The 22,053-nt window shown below is 40.9% G+C and overlaps 1 protein-coding gene across 11 annotated transcripts in view; it reads right to left on the reverse strand.

Moving 5' to 3' along the window:
• CACNA1E (calcium voltage-gated channel subunit alpha1 E) overlaps positions 1-22,053 on the reverse strand; it is a 387,895-nt gene that overhangs the window by 210,287 nt on the left and 155,555 nt on the right. For all 11 annotated transcript variants that reach the window (XM_072831014.1, XM_072831009.1, XM_072831018.1 and 8 more), the window contains exons 5-7: positions 16,151-16,254; positions 14,921-15,073; positions 14,577-14,758 (exon numbers count right to left, since the gene is read on the reverse strand). In XM_072831014.1, the coding sequence (XP_072687115.1) occupies positions 14,577-14,758; positions 14,921-15,073; positions 16,151-16,254 (439 nt within the window). The remainder of the gene's footprint in view (positions 1-14,576; positions 14,759-14,920; positions 15,074-16,150; positions 16,255-22,053) is intronic.

Raw genomic sequence — 22,053 nt, forward strand, 5'->3', positions numbered from 1 at the left:
CTTCTAGGACTGTGAATGAACCATCAGAGCATGAGCCACGCAGAACCCTCGCCACCTGTGCTCTGAGCCCATTCTCTCAGCTGTGGTAGGACATTCCACCAAGAGTCTTCCCTCTTCTACATCAGCAATGATTTTTATCTTGGCTAGATCATTCTCATCAGCAAAGAAATGGGCTTTCTTCCACCCACCCTACCCTCTGCTTCCCTCTCAAACAAAACCCACAATGGTCTAGACTCACAGTGTCCAATCTTCTCCTCAGCCTTCTCCAATCATGCTTTCACAGTTTTCACTTCACTCAAACTTCCTCAGCCCTCATCTTAATCTCTGAGCAGTATTTGACTCAGCTGGCCCCCTTCCTTTCCTCTTGCTTGAAGCAATCCCTCAATGTGGCCTCCAGGGCACCATACCCCCTGATTTCCATCTTTCCTCCTGACTGTTGCTACTTACTCTTTTTGCTGCTACCTCCTCAACTCATCAGCATCTTAACATTGGAACTCAGTTCTGGAACCTCTGCTCTATAACCTATAGTTAGAGAGATTTATCTGTTGTGACTTAAATATCATTTATACACTGAAAACTCCCAACTTTCCATCTCCAGCCCTGACCTCATCTATCCCTCTTATACCACCATGTCACATAAGCATCATAAAGTCTCAGTTCATGTGCAAACTCAATTCTTAACTTTCCTCCCAACCTACTTCACCTATAGTCTTCCCCAAATTAATGTCAACTCTACTTTTCTTATCGTCTTTCCTCATACATCCAGTCCACTAGAGAATACCATGGGGTTAATCTAACCACTTTTACCTCCTCCACTGCTACCTCCCTATCCCAAGCCTCCCTCATCCTTGTCTTAGATCACTGTCACCTTTTGTGTCTCTGCTTTGGGCCTTGCTCCTTTATGGTCTGTTCTTGGCAAAGCAGCTGGAATGATCCTTTTAAAAACATAACTCAAGACATGTCCTTCTTCTCCCCCAAATCCTCCTATAGCTTCCATATCACTTGGAGTACCAACCAAAGTATTTACAAGGCCTATAATGTTCCAAACTATCTGGCTGGCTATTGTGTCTCCTCCTGACCTGATAATCTCCTACTTTATTCCTTACTCACTACACTCCAAACCACTGGCCTCTTTGCTGTTCTTTAAATATACACAGAACCCACCCATCTCAGCATCTGTAGTGGCTATCCCATCTACCTGGAACACTCTGCCCCCAGTTCACTCCCTCACTTGTGACAAATCTTTGCTCAAATGCCATCTTCTCAACATGGCCCTTCTTGACATTTCAACTTAAAATTGCAACCAACTTCCTCCTTCCCCACTTTATTTTTCTCCATAGCACCTATCACTAGCAGATACCCCACATGTTCTAGCTATGTATTCTGCATGTATTTCCCCATAGAATGTAATGGGGAAGTCCCTCCACAAGAGCAGGGAATAAATAATGAGTTAATGAATGAATCCATGAATGTAAATAGAGAAAATGCAAGTAGAGAAAAGGTGGATATTTAGAAGACTGCTTTGAATTCAGGAAATAACTTTCTACTTCCTCTGCTCTTTCCTCTCCCTGAAGAGCCTGGCAAGGAATATGCCCTGCCAAAGTGCTTGGGTAGAATTAGGGGGAAAAAGGAATAAAGAATTATATAGTTCCTTATAAGCACACATATCCTGGCTCTAGTCTTAACAGAAAAGGAGACAGACTAACTTCTAGCATCCATTTATCAACCTCTCTGTGGATAAGACAAATCACAGGTGAACAGACTAGTATCAGATTCCAAGTGTCATCTGTATTACAAGGTCTCAGATCCCTGCAAGGACATAGGAACAGGACAATGCAGACAGTGATATGGCGGGGGGGGGGGGGGAGGGCTCTACAAACAACATATTGCAAAGCATAACTGATCCTGGATAAAGGCATCTACAACTTGTATCAACTATATACATGATCGGAGGTCAGCTGGTGAACCTTTTCACTCTAGCACCACTAGATGATGGCAGACTCCTGCCCACTCTTTGTCAAATGAGTTTTGAGTACGTTCTGCTCCCGGGGCATGTACAGGAGGTGGTGGGGAAGACTGAAGCAAAGATGAGTAGGTACATTTCCTAGTTTCATGGACCCTAGAACCAAAAATGTTCTCTGTAGATCCCATAAAATCAGAGAAACTTTAGGAATTTGGTGAATGACAGTTTTTCATCAACCCTTGGATATGATGATATTCTTTCAATGTGCTTGGTGTTTAAAAGGAAAGTTTTAGAAGGAAAAAAAAGGAAAGAAAGGAAGAAAAAGAAACAACATTCTCCAAATGGAGTCACCTGTGCTAATCTCCACAGCAGCAAACAAAGTTTGACATCTATTCTAGTTGTAGTTTCAGCCTCTCCCAGGAATGTAACCTTTAAGCAGCACATCTGGAATTACCTGATCAGCACTAGCAAGGTTATCTGCCTGAAAGAGCCCTGTCCTTCCCAAAAGGAAGGTGACCTTGCTTGCAACAGTCCATTCTTTGTTAGAAACTTCTTTTTTCTGCTCCCGTATGCCTATAAAAAGCCTTTTATTTCCTATGGCAACTTGGGGCTTCTTTCTATTTACTAGATAGGCTACGGCTTGATTCATGAATCACTGAATAAAGCCAATTTGATCTTCAAATTTACTCAGCTGAATTCTGTTCTTTAACAGATTTGGTGGCAGTGATAGGATCCAAAATGAACTTCTGAGCACCTCGGGGACAACAAGAAACACAGGCATGGTGCCTGCAGACCCTTTTGTTCTCTTTCTCACCCTTTCTGAGGGCTGTGGGTAAGGGCCCCTTGGTTCTGAGCTCCAATAGCTTCCCATCAAGCTCTAGATCTAATTAGCTTTCAAAACATTTCCATGTTGGAAACTGATGGTTCAGACTGCAATTCTCATTAATTGGTGGAAACTCCCAGCCCTTGATTTTATGCCACAATCTGCATGGAATAGATAGTGGCAGTTCACAGCTCTCCATTTACATGGAGCTCCCAAGTCTGCAGTCCTCATGTGTTGAGGCCTTCTAGTTCAGTTCTTTCCCCAATCCTTTCACGGTAGGAACTGATGATAGTGTGCACAGAACCTTCTCATGGCCATGATGCAGTAACATCTTTTCATTACCCCCAGTATCTTAAGATACACATATTTGTTTGTCTTATCTTGTGTAGACTAAGTCTATTGATAATGGGAATCTCAGAAGCAGCTGATGAATTGGTGGTGATAGGTCAAGCATTTAAAAGCTATTGGGGGTCCTAGCACATAACCCCAAAACTCCTATTAGGATAGGCTCATCCTAGGGACAGGATAGAAAGACACAAGGTAACCTGCCAACCTCAAAACAATTTCTGTGCAACAAGGTACACAGTGAAACACAACACAATCCCCAACCCAGTAATACATCCTTTTAGGTATTAGTTAGACTACAAGAGCCCAAAGGCTTAGCTTAAAAATAAACAAAATAAATACTAAAAATGGTATCCTTAAATTCTGAAGAGTTAAATGTGGCACTTTCCAGAACACTTGCTCATTTTATATCTAAAAACTATTATATCCCAAAATATAAATAGCTACGAAAATGGCAAAACCTTACTAAAGACCACCTAGAATTACAATGGCCATTAGGGGGAACATTCTAATTAGACAAGACTGTTCATTTAAGAAGTGCACTTGAAAGTCAGGGTTCCTGAATTAAACAGACTGTGGACCTATTTTAATTGCTATACAAAAGACTCCAAAGGATTCAAGATTCTAAAATTGCTTCATTAAAAAATTTGTTGCAAAGGCTAATGAAAAATTAAAGACACAGGAGGTACTTAAAATAAGACTTGCTCCCCTCTAGCCTCCTTTTACCTGAGTACAGTCTAATAATCCTCCATCTGAATTGCCTTTCCATTCTGAAGAGGCTATAAGACCATAAACAAAAGTCTGCTGAGTTAGTGGTCTCATAGATAGCCTTCATGTACTCTTGAAGGAGAGCCCCCATAGGGTCCTTTCCAAGGTTTTTCTGGTAAAGGAATTTTCTGGTAAGCTGCTTTGATATTTTCTTAAACAGCTAAGAGAACCTAAATTAAAATTAATAAAAAACCTTGCCAAATTCTGCTAGGTATTGGAGCCGACAGAGGGGATCTTAGGAAAGCTGGCAGAAGCCAGCTAAGCATAAAAACTCTTACCAGAGTCAGCTTTCTTAGATCTCTGTCTGTAGGGCCCAGCTGAAAAAGGAGGATAAAATTTCACTTTGTCTCTTCCTTTCCAAATCCAGACTTATTGGTTATTGATCCTTTCTCTTCTAAGGATGACTGCCTTCTTGTCTTGTTTTACATCCTAAGAGTTTAGCTTGGCTTTCTGCCTGCCTGGGACAAGCAGGTTATCAGTCCTTTCTTTTGACTATCTTTGGGAGTAGCTGTAGATATTGTGAAGACTGCATCTTTTGCACCCTCTTTGAGGACACCTCTTGGGTCCATGAAGTTGTTTAATACTGCCAGAAGTGTTTACCGTTTACTGAAACCTGCTAAGATATTTGAAAGGCATTAATAATTCTATGATCAGAAATTTGGCCAAATCGGAAGATGCTCCTCAGAGACTAAGAGCAATATTCTTAGGCCCTCTTCCCTAAACTAATATATTCAGAGGGAAAGAAAAATATTCCAACATCAGTGAGTAGGTGTGTCAGTCCTGTCATAAGCAACTAATTTCATCTATTCACCTCAAAAGGCTTGTAGGTATTATAAAATTCTGGCCATAGGAAACAAAAGTTCCTCTTGGAGGAACTTGTGTTCTTTCCCTAACCTTTGAGGTGCAAGTGTCCTTCCTACCTGGTCTTCTTCAAGAACTCTTATGTAGGCCATCCCTTTGAAATGCAAACTTCAGGGAGGTAATTCAGAACTGAAAGGGGAGAGGTTATTTTAAGACTTAGGCAAATAAAAACCTTAAGTGTCTTCTCCAAAATATTAATAAAAAGCATTAGTCATCTGAGCAGGTAATTTTAAATTATTCCATCTGCCAGAAAGGTATTTTGGATCCAACCTCTTTTATAGGTACTTGATTCATGGCTAAAATTTGTAAATGGAAGGCATAAGGTTTTTCTGCAACTATTTATGTGTATCTACATATACATGTTGTACATGTATGATAATTCTCTTTCCCTGGATAGTATTACCAAAATCAATTTGTAAGAGAGCTCTATTTAATTGGCCTAGAGATAATTAATTGCTTATATGAATCACCTATTCACAAAATTCTTAGAATTATAATGAAAACTAATCCAAATGCTTTTCAGGTTCCCATGATCTCAGATAATCTTTAGTAATTAACATCTAGCTTAACTTTATTAGCTTAATTAAAATAGACATGTCTTTAAAGTTATCAAAATTAAAAATAATGCCGACATACAACTTTTATCCTACCTAGGTTTACTAGTCAAACAAATTCACATCATCTCTGTTACAAAATTTGTCAACAAGGAGCAGCCCGTATGGCTCAGTGGTTTGGCGCTTTCAGCCCAGGGCGTAATCCTGGAGACCCGGGATTGAGTCCCACGTTGGGCTCCATACGTGGGGCCTGCTTCTCCCTCTACCTGTGTCTCTGCCTCTCTCTCTCTTTCAGGAATAAATAAATAAAATCTTAAAAAAAAAAAAAAGAGCTACTTAAAAAAAAACTTGTCAACAAGAAAAAAATAGCTTTTATGATGAAATTTTTGTTACTGCTCTAAATATGATTATTAATAATTAAATAGATGTAAGTGGGATAAAAGTCTTAAGATCTTTTTTTTAAGATCTTTTTAATAGTTTCCCCAAATCTTTTGGGTAACCTGAAACCATAAGGTTTTGCCAAGTTAAATTAAATTATAGATAGTCATTATATGAAACATTAATTACTGAATATAAGTTTATCCACTTTTGGCTTGCTTTTGTAGAGGAACTAAAGATATGTGGGCCTATTAGTTTTGTGCTATGCTGAAAATTTTACTATTAGAAAGCATGTGTTTCTAGAAGTTATAAAAAGTCTGCCAATCCATGGAATGCTAGTGTAAGAGACAGCTCATAATTGTTTACTTCTTTATTCTTACTAAAAGGTAAGATTTTTAAGGGTTAAAAATTCTAACATATGTAATTAAAGCCACTAAGGTTTGTAGAATAAGAATCTTTGGAAAGGAATTTTATGCATGGTCAGGACTTGCTAAGATTGGAATGAATTTAATTAAGTGAATGTGTTTTAATATCAAAAGTAAGCTGGTGCGAAATTAGAATTTGGTTTTCTCTCTGTTAAAAGAACAAATTTTTATTGGACTATTGGTCTGCTCTTGATAAGACACTGTGAAAAGTTTTTCTTTACTTTTTAAGTAATATGGATGAACAGTAAAGATTTTGTGTCTTACCAAAATAAATTGCTGTCCTTCATGTTATCTTTATAACATGTCAGGTCATTGATTACTTAAAGAAAACTGAGTCTTCTCTATTTAAAAAGTTGTTTGTTTTTTTTTTAACTACTTAACTTCCTGTATTTGCCTACAAAGTCTCTAATTGTCACTGTGGTTAAATATATAACTAGGTATTATTTTCCATTGACTTATAACCCAACTTGACTAAGTGTTTTAAACTTCTGATATTTTTGACAAATTTCCTAAAGTTAAATCCAAAATAAAGTCTTTTTGCCTTAGAACTATCTTTGGGATTTTTCAGAGAGTCCCTGGAACATCTCAAAAGATTGATTTCTTTCCTTATAAAAAGTGAGATATTCAACTAATTAGGTTTATTTGATATGTTAAATAACATGGGAGGCATTGTCAAATAAGAATACTAAGTCTTTTTGTTGTATTTGCATAGGGAAATCTTATTAATGTTCTAGAAATTGTATGAAATTCCTAGAAATCTGGTATGTCCTAATTTATTATGTTATCAGTCATAATTTTAAAATGCTGTGTGAAATAAGAAATAACCAAATTTCTTTGTCAATTCCATTGTGACAAACTCTTATCAGATCCTTAACAATGAATACTGTTTAAGTCTTTTGTCATTTACAGGCAGTTATTGTTTTTACTCAGATGTTTTCGCAAAAATGTTCCAGAAAGTGTTTCATCTTCAAGAAGATTCATAGGAAGGATTTTGGCAGGCATGTTCTGATAACCTTAGGATAATAAAACTGAGCTGAGTAAGAATTTCCAGGACTAATGAAAAAACTGGATTCAGGCAGAACAAGTATTAACTACATGGGACTGAATAAGCTAAGGGGGATAATTATAATTCCTTATGATTTTTATTTGAAACATTGCTGGTTCTTTAATACTTTGTTTTTCTAGATATAAAAAAACTCTTTCTTAACCTATCTATGACTTATAGCAGTTTGGTAAAGTATATCTTTGCAAATAAAGATGAAACATTTACTTTTACTCCCTACCCAATTCCTCCAGAAATTGGAAACTTTTTAGCATTCTTTCCACAGCAATATAATTAGTTATGTGCATAAGCACAACAAGAATCCATTCTCCTTGTAATAGAATACAATGGAAACATTAGCAAAATCACCAAGGCTTTGACTATAATATCATATTTGAAAGAGATGTGCATAGACTCAGATATGACCAAATAGCTTAAATAGCTACTTAGAAAGATCATACTGATACCTTGCTGGCAGTCTTATGAGGTATGGAAGGAAGGTCACTGCCTGGTAGACCCAGAAACATCAAGATATTTTGAGGGACCTCGAGAAGGAATTCTCGAGGAATTCAGCCAAACTATAGGTGTTACAGGCAAAATCTATGGCAGGCCCTTGCCTTAGCTTCTTGGCCTCAGAGAATTTTAAGAGCTCAATCTGAGATTCTCTATTAAAAGTTCCAGCAAAGCAGTCTTTAAAAAGAGCTTATACAGTCAATCACTATTTTTGCTGCATTTATGTAAATAATCAGGCCATGTTTAATGCAAACATATGAGCATTACTATAATTATCTTTGGTTAAAAAAATGGGGGTTATTGTAGAGAAAAAAAATTATGTTTGCACCTTTGTAGGTATTAGATTATAGTCCTATTAATTGTCTTTGAGGGATTTGGACCTTGTGTATATATATCTCAGAGCTTAAGAAGGCCCCACCTGACATATGTCCTGTACACCAGCTGGAGACTTCAAAATCAAATTAATGAGGAAGAAAAGTAGCTGATACTTAAGTAGACTACTTCCACCCAAGATCCTGGATCAAGGACTTTAACTAAACATAAAATTCTTCTTTCTTTTCTTTGTTCTGGCATTGGCCTGGAAAGATAGTGCCATATCTGTTATCTCCTAGACTATTGCTAAGACATTTCAGACTGCTATATTTGTCATAAAAAACTCTGATCTGTCCATTAACCGTACCTCCTTAGTGGGAGTGGTTTGTGCCCTAACAGAATTTATCTTTGTCTGTGGTAGTTCTTGGGTCTATGAATGCCTAGATGGCTGGCATACAACTGAGCAACGTCTCTTATGCTATCTAACTGCACTCCTACATTTTCACAGATAGTTTGTGCTGCTTCATTGGTTAATTCCCCTGAATATACAACACTGAGTTAGAAAAGACCTACCAGGCAGTATTTCATGAATCAGGATTTGCTTCCTTTGTCAGGTTTCTGCTTCCCTGTTTAGGAGTGAATACAAATTAGGCTCTGATCAAGAAACTCTCCTTAACTCTCGAGAGCATTGCAGAATCTGCTGGTAAAGCAACAGCTGCCCAACAAAGGTCCTTAGACTCTCTGGCCAAAGCTCTTCTCAATAATAGGACACCCCTCTACTATCTTAGCTGAACAAGAAGGTGTCTGTGCTGTTGCTTGTTATACCAACTATACCTGAATTAACACTTCTAGGAAAGTTGAAATTAAGCTACATAATGTCACTGCATTGGCTTAAGAAAAGGACTTCTTCAACAGGGTCTTTGATTGTATTGGATATTGATTGGTTTGGGTCTTGAGGACAATGGCTCTGAAGTATATTCTAGACATTGGGAATTATCCTACTTATAATAATGATCTTAGTAGTCTCCCTGGCACACTATATTCTCTCAAGAGCTTTAAATGCATGTTCCTAGCCACTAATCACCAAGCAAATAATCTCTCTAGGACTGGAATGCCAGAAAAGAAATGAAGAAAATGAATGACTAAAAAATTGTGCGCTTGAAGTTTTGACCTGTAAATAGCACAGAGATTCAGAAACAAATGAACAAACAAACAAAAAACACCTTATCACAACCTGTAAGCATAGCATAGAGGATCAGTAAAACCTGTAAGAACTTCAGAGAAGTAGCTGTGAAAGGCACTTAATGCCTTAAATTTTGCTCACATCTGGGCAGCCCAGTGACTCAGCAGTTTAGTGCCGCCTTCAGCCCAGGGCATGATCCTGGAGACCCAGGATTGAGTCCTGCATCGGGCTCCCCGCATGGAGCCTGCTTCTCCCTCTGCCTCTCTGTGTGTGTGTGTGTGTGTGTGAGTCTTTCATGAATGAATAAATAAATAAATAAATAAATAAATAAATAAATCTTAAAAAATTTTTTTTGATCAGATCTTTCAGTGAAGCTGAGATTCTGAACCAAAAGTGGAGATTACAGGAGGAGGAGAAGGAGAAGGAGGAGGAGATGACACCTGGGTGGCTCAGTGGTTGAGTGTCTGCCTTCAGCTCAGGTCATGATCCCAGGGCCCTGGGACTGAGTCCCACACTGGGTTCCCCGCAGGGAGCCTGCTTCTCCCTCTACCTCTCTCTCTCTGTGTCTCTCATGAATAAATAAATAAAATATTTAAAAAATAAAGAAGAAGAAAGAAACAACAGGTGTCAAATAGAGTCACTTGTGCTGAGCTCCACATCAGGAAACAAGACTTAAAATCTAATTGTAGTTTCAGCCTCTCCCAGGAATACGACCTTTAACCAGCACATCTGGAATTATCTGATCAGAACGAGTGAGCTAATTTGCCTCAAAGAGCTCTGCCCTTACGAAAAGGAAGGTGACCTTGCCTGCAACAATCCACTCTTTATTAGAAACTTCCCTTTTACACTCCTATCTGCCTATAAAAGCCTTCCATTTTATACAGCTCTTAGGAGCTCCTTTTTATTTGCTAGATGGGATACTACCCAACTCATGAATCATTGAAAAAGCCAACTTGATCTTCAAATTTACTCAGTTGAATTTTCTTTTTTAACACTGGGCATGACACACTTGAGCAAAATCTTAAAGCAAAAAGTGAATAACTGTCAGCTATTTAACAAATATTGACTATATGCCTCTGAGAGAAGGCAACTTAAGACAGAGCCATAGGCACTGTTACAGACCAAAGAATTGAAAAGTGAGGAAGACTCAAAAAACAACCAGACTACAAGTTGCCTCATACAAAAAACCAGTAAAGTCTGTAAAAATCTCTTCCTCCACAGCAGCAAAGCTGGTATACCAGGAGAAAGGGCACGCCTCTGAAAAATTTGCACACCTGCATGAGTTTATCAATACCAAGTGAGAAGAGAAATGGTTCAAGCCTTAGAAATACTGATGAAAAAATGATGGGCTTTAAGAGCAGAGGTTTGAGTGACAGCAGACAGAGACTGGGCACATCTGCAATCTGCATGTGCATCCTGATAACATAAACAGCAGATAACACAATACCAGAATAAAAACAGGGAAATAAGATAGACCCAAAGCAGCACAGAACCAATTCTCAGAACCACATGCAGTCCTGGTGACCCCAACTGGAAGTTAACATGAGAGCCACAGTAACATTTATAGAGTGAACCACACTGATCACAGGCAAAACGTATTTGTACTGAAGAAGGAACATCTATCCAGGTTAGGAGAAATAACACGAATTAAACGAGCAAGAATAGGGGAAGATTTGCAAGTTGAGGAGACCTTCAGAGAGACAGTCAAAACAGGAAGCAGCAGCCAGCAGAACTGTAGACTGCTTTGCATTCTTTCTACCACAAGAGGGAGGGAAGCCAAGAATACAGTTGGAGTTTGACCAAGCAGAATTGGAATTTGGGTTGAGAATAAATGGAATAAGCATGACTGCTGGTTGCCCCCACCAGGAGAACCCTCCCTGCCCCTTACAAGAATGTATTCTAATGTGGAAAGCCACATGCAAATGAAGTTAAAAGTAACCCAGAGTGGAGCAAAATCCCAGGAGGCATTCATGGAGAGTCTGGATAGCAGAAAAGGGATGCAAACAGGAGGGAAGAGTTTAAATTGAACATGAAAAGGTTAAAACTAAGTCTGCATGCTTGAGAGAGTTTCTGCGGTGTAAACCTGAAGGTTCTCCTACTGGTTTGAGCACAGCTGCACCAGTATATCGTATATATTTGTTGCCACCACTGAACAGAAGAGGTGCTGGCCTGGAAAATGGGAGCTCCCCTTTCCCTGGTGGCCTGTGTGAGGACATACAGCAGCTGGGTGAATTGAGCCTTCCCTGAATGAGTGGTAGGAAGAGAAACCAACAGTTATATTTGCATCTTATTGGTGATGGTGGTGACAATGGCAAAGTGAGAGATTCTCTATATGCAGAAACATACATATATGCATATCCGTATTGATAATACTGAGTTTTACTAGTTGTTCATGGTTAATACCATGATGTGCAATCAGTTCTAATACATATGTAAAATTTTGTCATTATCAAGTCTTGAGTTAAAAGAAAGGGAAGAAAAAATGCTCAGGAATTGTTGAATTGGCTATCAGAATCCCATTTTTCAGCCATCCTCTTTCTTAGGCATCTCTCATTTCAATGTTCATTGAAAGGAATATTGAAAGGAACGATAAATGAATTAGCCTGTACAATTTAAATTATTGTCCTTTCTCCCTGACCCTCTCTTCCTTTCCAAGCTTTATGGTTGGATTTGGGTAAAGTGTGTGTGTATATATATATATGATGTAACTCCACCATATATTGCAAGCCCTACCCCCAGCAGTATGAGGAATCGGCTACTCTGAACCTGCTCTTTCAATAGCAGACAACCCTAACTCCAGGATGTGCAACCAGCTTCTGTAACATGGGTCATGCTTCATGCCCCAGTTCCCCGCTCAAATGAAGCCTAGCCTTTGCTGGCTCTTTCTTCCTAGGGAGCCAGACTTTATCCTTGTTCCACTGGCTGAAAAATGAGTGTCTTTTTCATCCAACTTCTCCCAAATCAAGGTGTAATTATCCACCTATAACTATTACCTCTACCTGTGGATTCCTGGCTCCCTGCCCCTAGATCCAATGTTTTGGTAAGTGACATCATCTCAAAGTAGACGTAAGTTCATTCATGAGCTGCCAGCTATGTTTTAGAAACCAGCCTTACAGCTCAACTAATTCCCTCAACCCTGGATTCAGCCACAAGGATAGCAGTAAACTGAAGTTAACTGAAGTTTGAGAGCAATCAGGCTGGAAGCCAGAGGAAGTTTGAGTCTGTGGCCCTGGGAGCCCATGCAATGAAAGGTTTCAGAGGATCAGCAGCTTGACCTCTTCTCCTCCCTGCTTCCTCGTTGGAGCAAAACTAGAGGCAAGAAGAGGGCAAGATCACTGTCTGTGTGACCTCTATACCTACGTTAAATAGATAACTGGAGAGAAATGGGAATTTAAAAAGAGCACCATGAAAGCAAGAATCATGGCACCTTTTTCCCCCTTCACATTGCCCTAGTTCCTCGCAAAGTGCTTGGCATATACTAGATGCTCACTTAATCTTTGTTGAGTGAATGAATGAATGAATGAATGAACAAAGGAACTAATGCACATGCTGGGTGATTTTTCAGCTGTGTTCCTACTTGTCTCAGCACCATCTGAGCCCTGGCTCAGGAGGACCAACAGATCACGCCTGTATGTTCAAACGCAACACCTCTCCTTTCAGGCTTTCAAATGCGTTTATCACATCACTTAGGTGAGTCTACACATTTAATTGAAATACATCACTCTCAAAGCCCCATGAATGACACCAGCCGTTTTGGGGCCAGTGCTGTAATTTCCAGAGATGCCTGGCTAATCTGAGTGACATGGCTTCAAGACATCTCAAATAAGGAACAACTACACTCATCAGTCTTGCCTCCCTTCCCTCCCTCCTGCTACCCCCCACAACTGGTGAGAATCTCACAACGTCCTCAAGGTGTTTCCAGGTCACAAGTAAGCCTTGGGCTTACTGTGCACAAGTTGGTCCTTGGGACTTCCTCACTGCCCTTTAGAGCTTCAGCATAATAGCCTGTGGTTCTTTCCACAAAGCTGACTTGCTCACTCATATGGAAATGGATCCAGGTTAGTAATGGGCATTTACTAAACAGCTCTTGTGCAGGCCTTATACAAATCCTGGCTCTTCGGGCATTACTATCTGGTTGAGTTTCTCCTCAACTTTCTTTCCTCCAGTGCAGCTTATATACAGAGTTCCTTCTAAAGAGTGCTTTGTGTAAGCTACCCTGTGCCGCATCCATTAAGTTTGCTACAGATAGAACCAGGTTTAAAGGAAACACAGGGCACTTTAGGGTGAAGGCAGCCTGTGAGAGTACAGATAAGAGGCACAATCATTCCAAAGTATCTACTTTAGGGTGGGCTGGCTAGATGCATCTGAGAACACAGACCATTCTTAGCCCCTATATAAAGGCAATTTGTCCAAACCGTTTTGCCCACTTAGGGTCCCTTTGCATCAAAGCACATACCTCCCAGACCCTTGCCATTTTAGAACTTGGGCTCTACTCATGCCTTTCATAACTTGCTAAAATCAGACTCTGGGAGGCAGAAGATACTTCCAGGGTCACCCTGTCCAACTTGTGTCCCCATGCAGCAATCCCTTAACATCCCCTGACAGTCAGACAGCCCTATCTTGTGTACCAACTCAGAACCTTCCAAACATGCCTGATCATACAGATCACCAGAAGCACTTGCAAAAAGTATAGCCCACTAACTATCTGAAGCTACACAAATTCAAAACCTGCTCAGAAAGGGCCTGTGAACCCAAATTTTTAACAAGCATCCATCATGAGTCCTATAATTAAGCATGTTTCTTATATGCATGGAATGCAGTGGTTCTTGACAGTAGCTGCATATTAGAATCAGCCAGGAAGCTTTTAAAAAAATCACTGGCAGGCCTTTACCCCTAGCCAGTCCTACTAAATTTGTCTGGAGTGGAGCCCAGGAGGTGTAAATTTTTAAAGCTACTAGCTGATTCTAATCTGCACCAAGGTTGAGAATTACTGTAGTATCTTCCAACCCAATGGTAAGCTCTTTGAAGCTGGCAACCAAGAAATCTATGCCTCTCAGTACCCCTTACTGAACCCCACCACCATGTGGGGCCCACCATAAAATATACTCTATCTCTACTAAGTTGATTTCATTTAATTGGCTTTGTTCACCCATCCAATGGGATGTAATTTCCTAACTCTATTAAGAAGCTGTGTGTACTTCCACTCCACAAGAGGCCAGACGATAGATAGAAGGATATGACATGCTACTACTTTTCCCAGTTGAGTCTGTACACACACACACACACACACACACACACACCCCTATGCTTAGCCCTCCCCATGGCCCCAGAATAAGCAGCTCAAACAATGCCAGAAGCCTCAGTGTACGATTCCTCCTCTTGCCCCAGTCCCCTGCCATCTCTACTCACATTGTACAGCACGGTGGTCCATCCTTCCATGGTGATGCATTGGAAGACAGTCAGCACAGCAAAAAGGATGTTATCAAACTGGGTGATCCCATCATTGGGGCCAATCCAGTCCCGGCATTCGTAGCCAGCTGGGCAGCCCTGCACACCACATGGGTGAGGGGGGTCAAATCCTTCCAGAATACCTGCAGATACATTTGGAGGGTAGGTGTTTAGTGTGAGTTGGAAATGGTTCCAGGAAGCCACAAACAATTCTATTTCCTGAAGAAAGGTGTGTCCTTCTTTGTTTCCAATGACCAGAGGAGAGAGGAAGGGAAGAAGGAGAAGGTAAGAAAAAATGACCCTACCTGAATTGTTCGTGAAACATGCTCGGTGCAACTTCCCACTGTAGAACTCTAAGCCAATGATAGCAAACATCAAGATGGCAAAGAAGAGCAGGAGACCAATTTGCAGAAGAGGCACCATGGCCTTCATGATAGACTTCAACACGATCTGCAGGCCTGGAAGGAAAGGAAGAGAATGACAGATGGAGCCTCCCTGAGCACCATTTGATACAACAGACATCCTTTACCTTCTTCTAAGAGGAAAAGGATGAGTCTTTGAGGGACAAGAAACACCAGTCCCGAAATGATGAAGACAATTTGCAAACAGACAACCAGAATACATCAAGACAAAGACTGCCATCACTACTTCCCCTGGAATCAATCTCATGTTCTTTCTCACCATTCTCTGATCATCTATCTTTCCTATTTCTCCTCCTTTATTTGTTTCATCCATGTCACTTTCTGCTTATCTCTTATAAACTTATTAGAACATACTTCTTTTCTAAAGGATATCAAGCCTGGCCTTGCTAGGCTCTAAGTTCTATGAGAGCAAGGACAAAATTACCTCCCTCACTACTCTATCTGAAAACTGGTTTCTCCTCCACTGTTGTGGGATCATAATTAGCACAATCACTATTCATAAAGTACCATATACCTTGACCCAGAAATTGTACTTCTAGGATTCTAGCCTAAGAAAATAATCAGAGATTTGAATAAGATTTAAGTAAAAGGATGTATGTTGCTGCACTATTTCTATTTAGAAAAAAATGAAAATATCTAATGTCCAACAACATAGAAATGACTAAATAACTAAATAAGTCATCCTGAATAAGATGGGCTATTATACCAGACTTTTTAAATCATATTTTTGGAGAACTTTTAATGTCAGGAACATCAAATGCTTATATGACAGGTTCCCAAAGTATGTACACAGTTATCACAATTACATTAAAGTGCACAGGGAAAAAGTGAATTAAAAACATAGGAAAATGAATGTTTTTTTCTTTGCATTTTATAACAATTTTTTTTTTACTTTGCAAATATTCTACAAAGATCTTTCACTATCTTTAAAATCTGGGGGAAAAAAGTTGCTAAATTTTAAAGCAAAATGTTCTGCCAGATTGCCGTGTCCCCGCTCTTTATTCCCACTAGAGACGTGGTTTCTTGTGTATCCCAAATTCCTTCAGCCTCAGATCCAGTGGGGACCTATCAGTAAAGCTTAGCAGAGGAGAAAGAAGGAAGGCAAGTGCTCACTAGGAATCCCTGACACGAGCTTCAGGGGTCTCAGGACACGCACAGCCCGGAGGGTCCTCAGGTCCACGTGTGTGTTGAAGTGAGTCCCCGCAGTGGCCAGGATGCTGCAGATGGAGACAGAAGGTCAAGGTTACCACAACCTGGCTTTGTCCCCCTGTTCCATGGGAGAAGCTGGGTTGAAGAAGGCTCAGCCTGGAAAGCACACAGAGCTGATGCCAGCTGCATGTGGGCGCACCTGAGCTTGGGTGAATCATCGGTGGTTCTGACTGGAATTAAATTTAGCCACATCTGGGTTTTACTTTGCAAAGAAGGAAAACTTATCATCACACCAGAATCCCAGTTCCAAATCATGAGTGAAAGACAAGCCCCCTAGCATCTGTCCCATTCCTGCCTCCAAATCTTGTCCTCTACCTTCCTCCTCCCTATCCCTTCACCAACCTCCTCTCCCACTTTCTAATCTACCAAGACCCCTGGATTTTATATTTCATAATTTTCTTAGATTCCCGTCTTCTTACTCCTTCAGGGAATTTCTCTGGATCAGTTGCAGCAAAGGAGTAACTCGTTCTTCTCCACCTTGGCACTTAAGAGTTTTTACCAAACAAATCAATCACACTCATGCTTATAATTAGGGAACAGCTTCACTGGTCCTCATACGGCACTTTTATAATTGCCCTGAATCACTGTATTAACTTGGATTTGGTTTCTTCACTTCTATTTTTACACTTCCGCAGCCAGACACACACACACACACACACACACACAGAATCCATAACAATCCTATTAGATTGTGTATACCAAGTACCTTGTTTTGAGGAGACAATTTATTGCATATAATCCCATGACACTGCAGGTACTGTGGATAGTCAATGACACTTAGTATTAATGAAAGACACAGCAGAGTTGTGTCCTGACTTAAGCACTTGAGAACTGAGTGATTTGAGGCAAGTTACACACACTAGCAGCCTTACTACCCTCATCTACAAAATGGGCGAAGTACCATGACCTCGTTCTAAAAATGAAATGACATAGTATTGAATATTAACAGTGTTCTAGAAGTGATAATGTGCAAATGAGATATTACGTCCAACACAAATATTAATAATACTGGTTTTGTAATTTTGTCTAATTTTAGTCTTCTTTCTGTGGAATAGTACTTGTCCTCCCTCAAAACCTCTCCATGACAATTTCAGCTATCTGGAGCCACTGGCGAATGAGTCACTCAGAACACTGAGTTTTCCATACAGTCAAAGGACAGCGGGAATAGTTTCTGTCATTTAATTATTTTGGATGAAACATTTCCTTCAACACCTGAAATCGAATGGACGGTCTAGGCATATCTCTAGAAAGCAGATATAGAATCAAAAGGTACAAATTGCACAGATCCACAACATTAGATCACGAGCAATAACTTTGAAATACGCAGTGCTGGCCAAGAACAAAATGGACTGCTTCACATGGTAGTACACTTCCTAACATTAAACATACTCAGGCCTAGACTGTAGGAATATCTATTAGGAAGTTAAAAGTGTTCCAACACTGGTTGAAGGTTATCTAAATAACCAGAAGAGATTTCTCTCAACTTTAAGACTCTATAATTCTATGTTAACCCAACCTCAAAACAAGAACCAGAAAGAAATTTGACTCTCATAAAGGGTCTCAAGACCTCGGCAAGTTCTAAGATCTCCTCTACCTCTCCTCTTTCTATATTGTCTCTGAAAAAGAGAGATGTAGAAGAGCAAGTGTTCTGATGCTACTTTTGACTCACTCTGCCCAAACTAAAGAGAGAAATTAGGAAGGGGAGTGATGTCATTTCTAATAAGCAGGGAGAACCTGAAAAGGGAGCAGGGAGAAACATGGAAAATAGGACTGAAAAATAAAACAGACATAGAAACAAAGGCAAGAGGAGAAAGGGAAGGCTCAAGGATAGTGCAGTGGTGGAGAACCAGAACTCCAGGAAAATGGGGGTCACTGTTTGGCTGAATCTGCTAACAGAGGAAGAAGCACTGGACTGTCTTCTGAGGCGCAGTGCCCACGGGAGGTGGTTTCTCCCTCTGGCTACACACACATGGTGGAGAGAATATGCCCTGTTCAGAAATCAGAGCTGTTTCCTAGGATACCCAGGTACACTTGAGATACTCTTTCATATCATAAGAAAGAACTATTTCTTTCAGGAATATTTCCTGCCCAACCCTGAGTGGAAGGAGGTATATTTCAGAACATGGATGTGAGGGCCAAAGGACAAAATTAAAAAGCAAGAAGGTATAAGTGCAGAGAGAAAGAAAAATGGTAGAGTGGAAGGAGGAGGAGAGGATAGGGAAGCGAATGGTGAAATGAAACATGGAGATGAAAACAGGAAAGAAATCAGAAGAAATAAGAGCTGGCAGAGAAGCAAATGTGAGAGAAATAAGAATTCTCACGTGGGAAAGAGAACAGAAGTGAAGCTAATTTGAAGGAGAGAAGCCAAAATACGGCACTTGTGGCCGGGGCCTCACACAGTGAGCCACAAGACATATCCATGCTCTTTTCACCAACCTGTCCTCTGAGTTATCCAAGCCACCCCAAACTTCACCCAGAACCATGTCACTTGGGGCCCCATGTTCCCCCATCCCCAGAATTTTCTGTTCCTTCATCCCGTGCAGAATGGCTGTCAATTGGATCTTTAGCTCATGCACATTGGCCACTGGCTGCTCCCTAGTGTTCAAATCATGTTTGAGGGAGTCCCCATCCACTTGCTGGAAGCAAGAGCAGTGAAATTCTTGGGGAGGGAGAGATATTTGAGGGAAAGAACCCTGCTGTGTACCCCGCATAAAACTCTGCGCCCATTGCCATCACTGCCCTGACCACAACTTAGAAGAATTCTCTGTTTTTCTCTGGTTTCTCATATGTCTTTCCCACAGGATCCGGAACACGCACTGTGGAGTTGCTGTCTTCTGCATCTCTACATCCCCCACACCTAGCCCAGGGTCTGGCAAGTAAAAGGTGTTCAGTGAATGCTTGATGGATCGAATTGCACTGATGAACATAGTAAATGTGTTGAAGCAGAAACCAAACGGACAGAAAGATCACAGGAACCCTAGAATTTACCAATGAAAAGGGCAGGTGGCACAGCCAGGATGCTACTCAAACACATGCCTGTTTGAGCTCACAGGAACGTACTAGGAATCTGCCCTCAGACATTTTAGAGTCTAAGGTGGCTCTTCCAAAATAGTGTAGGGCTTCTGCTCTCAAGCAGATCTCATAGGACAGGGTCTGCCCAGTATTCAGTAGGAGAGTTAGGGAGAGGGAGGGGAAAAGGAAGACAAAATGCAAAGCCTTGTCCTTTAGCAAAGTCTCAGTGCTGAAGCCTGTATAGCTCAGCAACACTCTGAGCCTCCCATGTAACAGGCCCTGTGCAGGAGGCTCAAGGCAAGTACACAGCAGGAAAGGGCCCAGGTCCTCAATCCCACGGATGCAGCAGACAAAGAAATGAAATAATTATGATTCACTATGAAGAATGTCATAACAGAGATGCTTACAAAGTGCTCCGAGAATGGGAAACACTGCAGGATCACGAACAGGGCTTACTATCTGCTAGCATTTTCACAGAAGTTATTTCATTAAATCCCCAAGCGCATCCTGATATAACTACTGTTTCCATCTCCTAGGAGAGGAAATCGGGACTTAGAAAAAATTAAACTGCTGATACATGGCAAGACCAGGCATTAAAGTCTCTCCTCTTCTGGTATCGAAGTCAAGCCTTTCCCCCACTCTGCCATCGAGCCCTGCAATGTCTTTGTCAGTACTGCGCAGCTCCACTGTTCTTAGTCCAGCGTATTGCTAAAAATACCAAGGTCACAGTGTTCAGCCTCCCAACAAGCCAGTGAGCTTGGTTCGCTTTATCCCCAAACCACAAATCACTAAGGCTCTCCAGACCAGAAGGTCGGAGGCTCCTTGCACTTGAGGTGATGGCTGCTGTAATACTATCTATACACACACATGCGCGCGTGCACACACACACACACACACGTGCCATGGAATCAGAGTGTGGCCACCATGCACAACTCCAACTCTGAGTTAATACAAAGCTAAGCTCTGCCCCATTCCATGCCGCATTCATGTATATTCTTCAGAAACGGGGGCTTTTTTCCAGTTCTTTTGTCCCCATGAGCACAGGGCCTGGGTAGGGAGCTCTGTACACAGAGGGGCACTTAATTCCTACCTTACTCCCAAAGCAGAGGGTACCTGTGACCACCACCAGCACAGACGCAGGGTTCAGTGGACTATAAATGTACAAAAACTGTTTCCTAATGGATGTCATGGTTCAGCCCTACCTCTAATGCTTCTGCTCTTAGCTCTGAGCAGGTAAGAGGAACCTAGAGCCTGATATGATCCTGAGGGTGTGGTGACCATCACTTCAGTGGCAGGAGATGGAAGGCATGGTCTGAGCATTCACAATCAAATGGTCTTTCCCCAAGTCAATCACCCCAAGAATTCTCCCACCCAAAGAATTCCTTTTGACCTTGGGGTTCATTCATAGCCTCCTCATCAATCCAAGTCTAACAGTCTCTTTTCACACTTCTATGGCTAAAAATTCCCTGAAGCATTATACAAATATTACACCAAAAAATTATCTGTTGCTTATCTGCAATTCAAATTTAACTGGGCATCCTTTATTTTTATTTGCTAAATCTGGCAACTCTATTCAAGGGATGACCAGGTAAATAGCTTCCCTCCCAGTTGTTGCCCTAGCTCTAAACAAATGTGTAAGTTCTCTTTTGAAGAAGAGACACAAACCGGGGGCCTCCTACGCTTAGGCCCAGGAGTTCTACTCTGAGCTCCAAAAATTACCTCTTTGCTTCTGCCCGTATACATCCGAAAGGCAAGTTATTCATTAGCATCTGTGCAAAAAGGCTGATTAACAGGAGCAAAGGGTGTTAGGTGCTTTACCAGCCCATATTATAGGAGACCAAGAGGAGACATGGAGGGATCTAATTCAAGTTGGATTCCCTATACAAATTTGAGCCAGGATATCATTTCCAGGGATAATCCACCAAAATGAGTTGCTGTGTCCACTTAGAAGTGTTTTAAAGGTGGTTGGTTCCTTCTTCTCTCCTACTATTTCACCTCCAAGGAGGCACCAAAGTCTAACATATCCTTCCTCTAACACATCTCTTGGATTCACCTCTTATTCTCCAGCCTCCTTCTTGCCTGGAGTGCCCACCCCCTTGCCTTCTTTCTCTGCCTAAATAATATGATCCAGACTTCAGAGCCAGATGGCATCCTACCTCCTCCTTGGAAAAGATCTACAGTCAAAAGAGACTTGAACTAGGATTATGAGGAAGTGGTAAAGCACATACTCTCCTGTCATACTGGCTGATTTCAAATGCCAGTTCCCTCACTTACACTAGCTGTCTGGCCTTAAACAATTGCCTTCCTGAGCTATAGTGTTCTTATCTGTAAAATGGGGACAATATCCTCCTAAGAGGGTTGATGTAAGAATTTAAAAAGATAAGATGCTTATAAACTTCTTCACATAGTGCTGACTTTAAAAGATATCAAGAGCTCATAGAATTAAAGGGATATTGGAAGAGCAGGCTGGAAAAAACCAGGGAAGTAGAAATCTTGGTGTGGTAGGCTGAATAACAGATTTAAAGATATCCAGATCCTAATCCTTAGAACCTGTGAACATTACCTGATATGGCAAAACTGACTTTGCAGATGTGATTAAGGATTTTGAAATGGGGAGATTTTTCTGGATTATCTGCGTGGGCCCTGAATGCAATCACAAGTGCCTTATAAGAAGGAGGCACAGGAAGATTTGGCTAGAAAGAAGGCAATGTGATGACTGAAGCAAGAGGCGATGCTGCTGGCTTTGAAGATGGAGGAAGGATGCAAGGAATACAGCTCTAGAAGCTGGGAAAGGC

The sequence above is a fragment of the Canis lupus genome, chromosome 6 (assembly GCF_048164855.1).
Source record: "Canis lupus baileyi chromosome 6, mCanLup2.hap1, whole genome shotgun sequence".
Classification (NCBI taxonomy): Eukaryota; Metazoa; Chordata; class Mammalia; order Carnivora; family Canidae; genus Canis; species Canis lupus.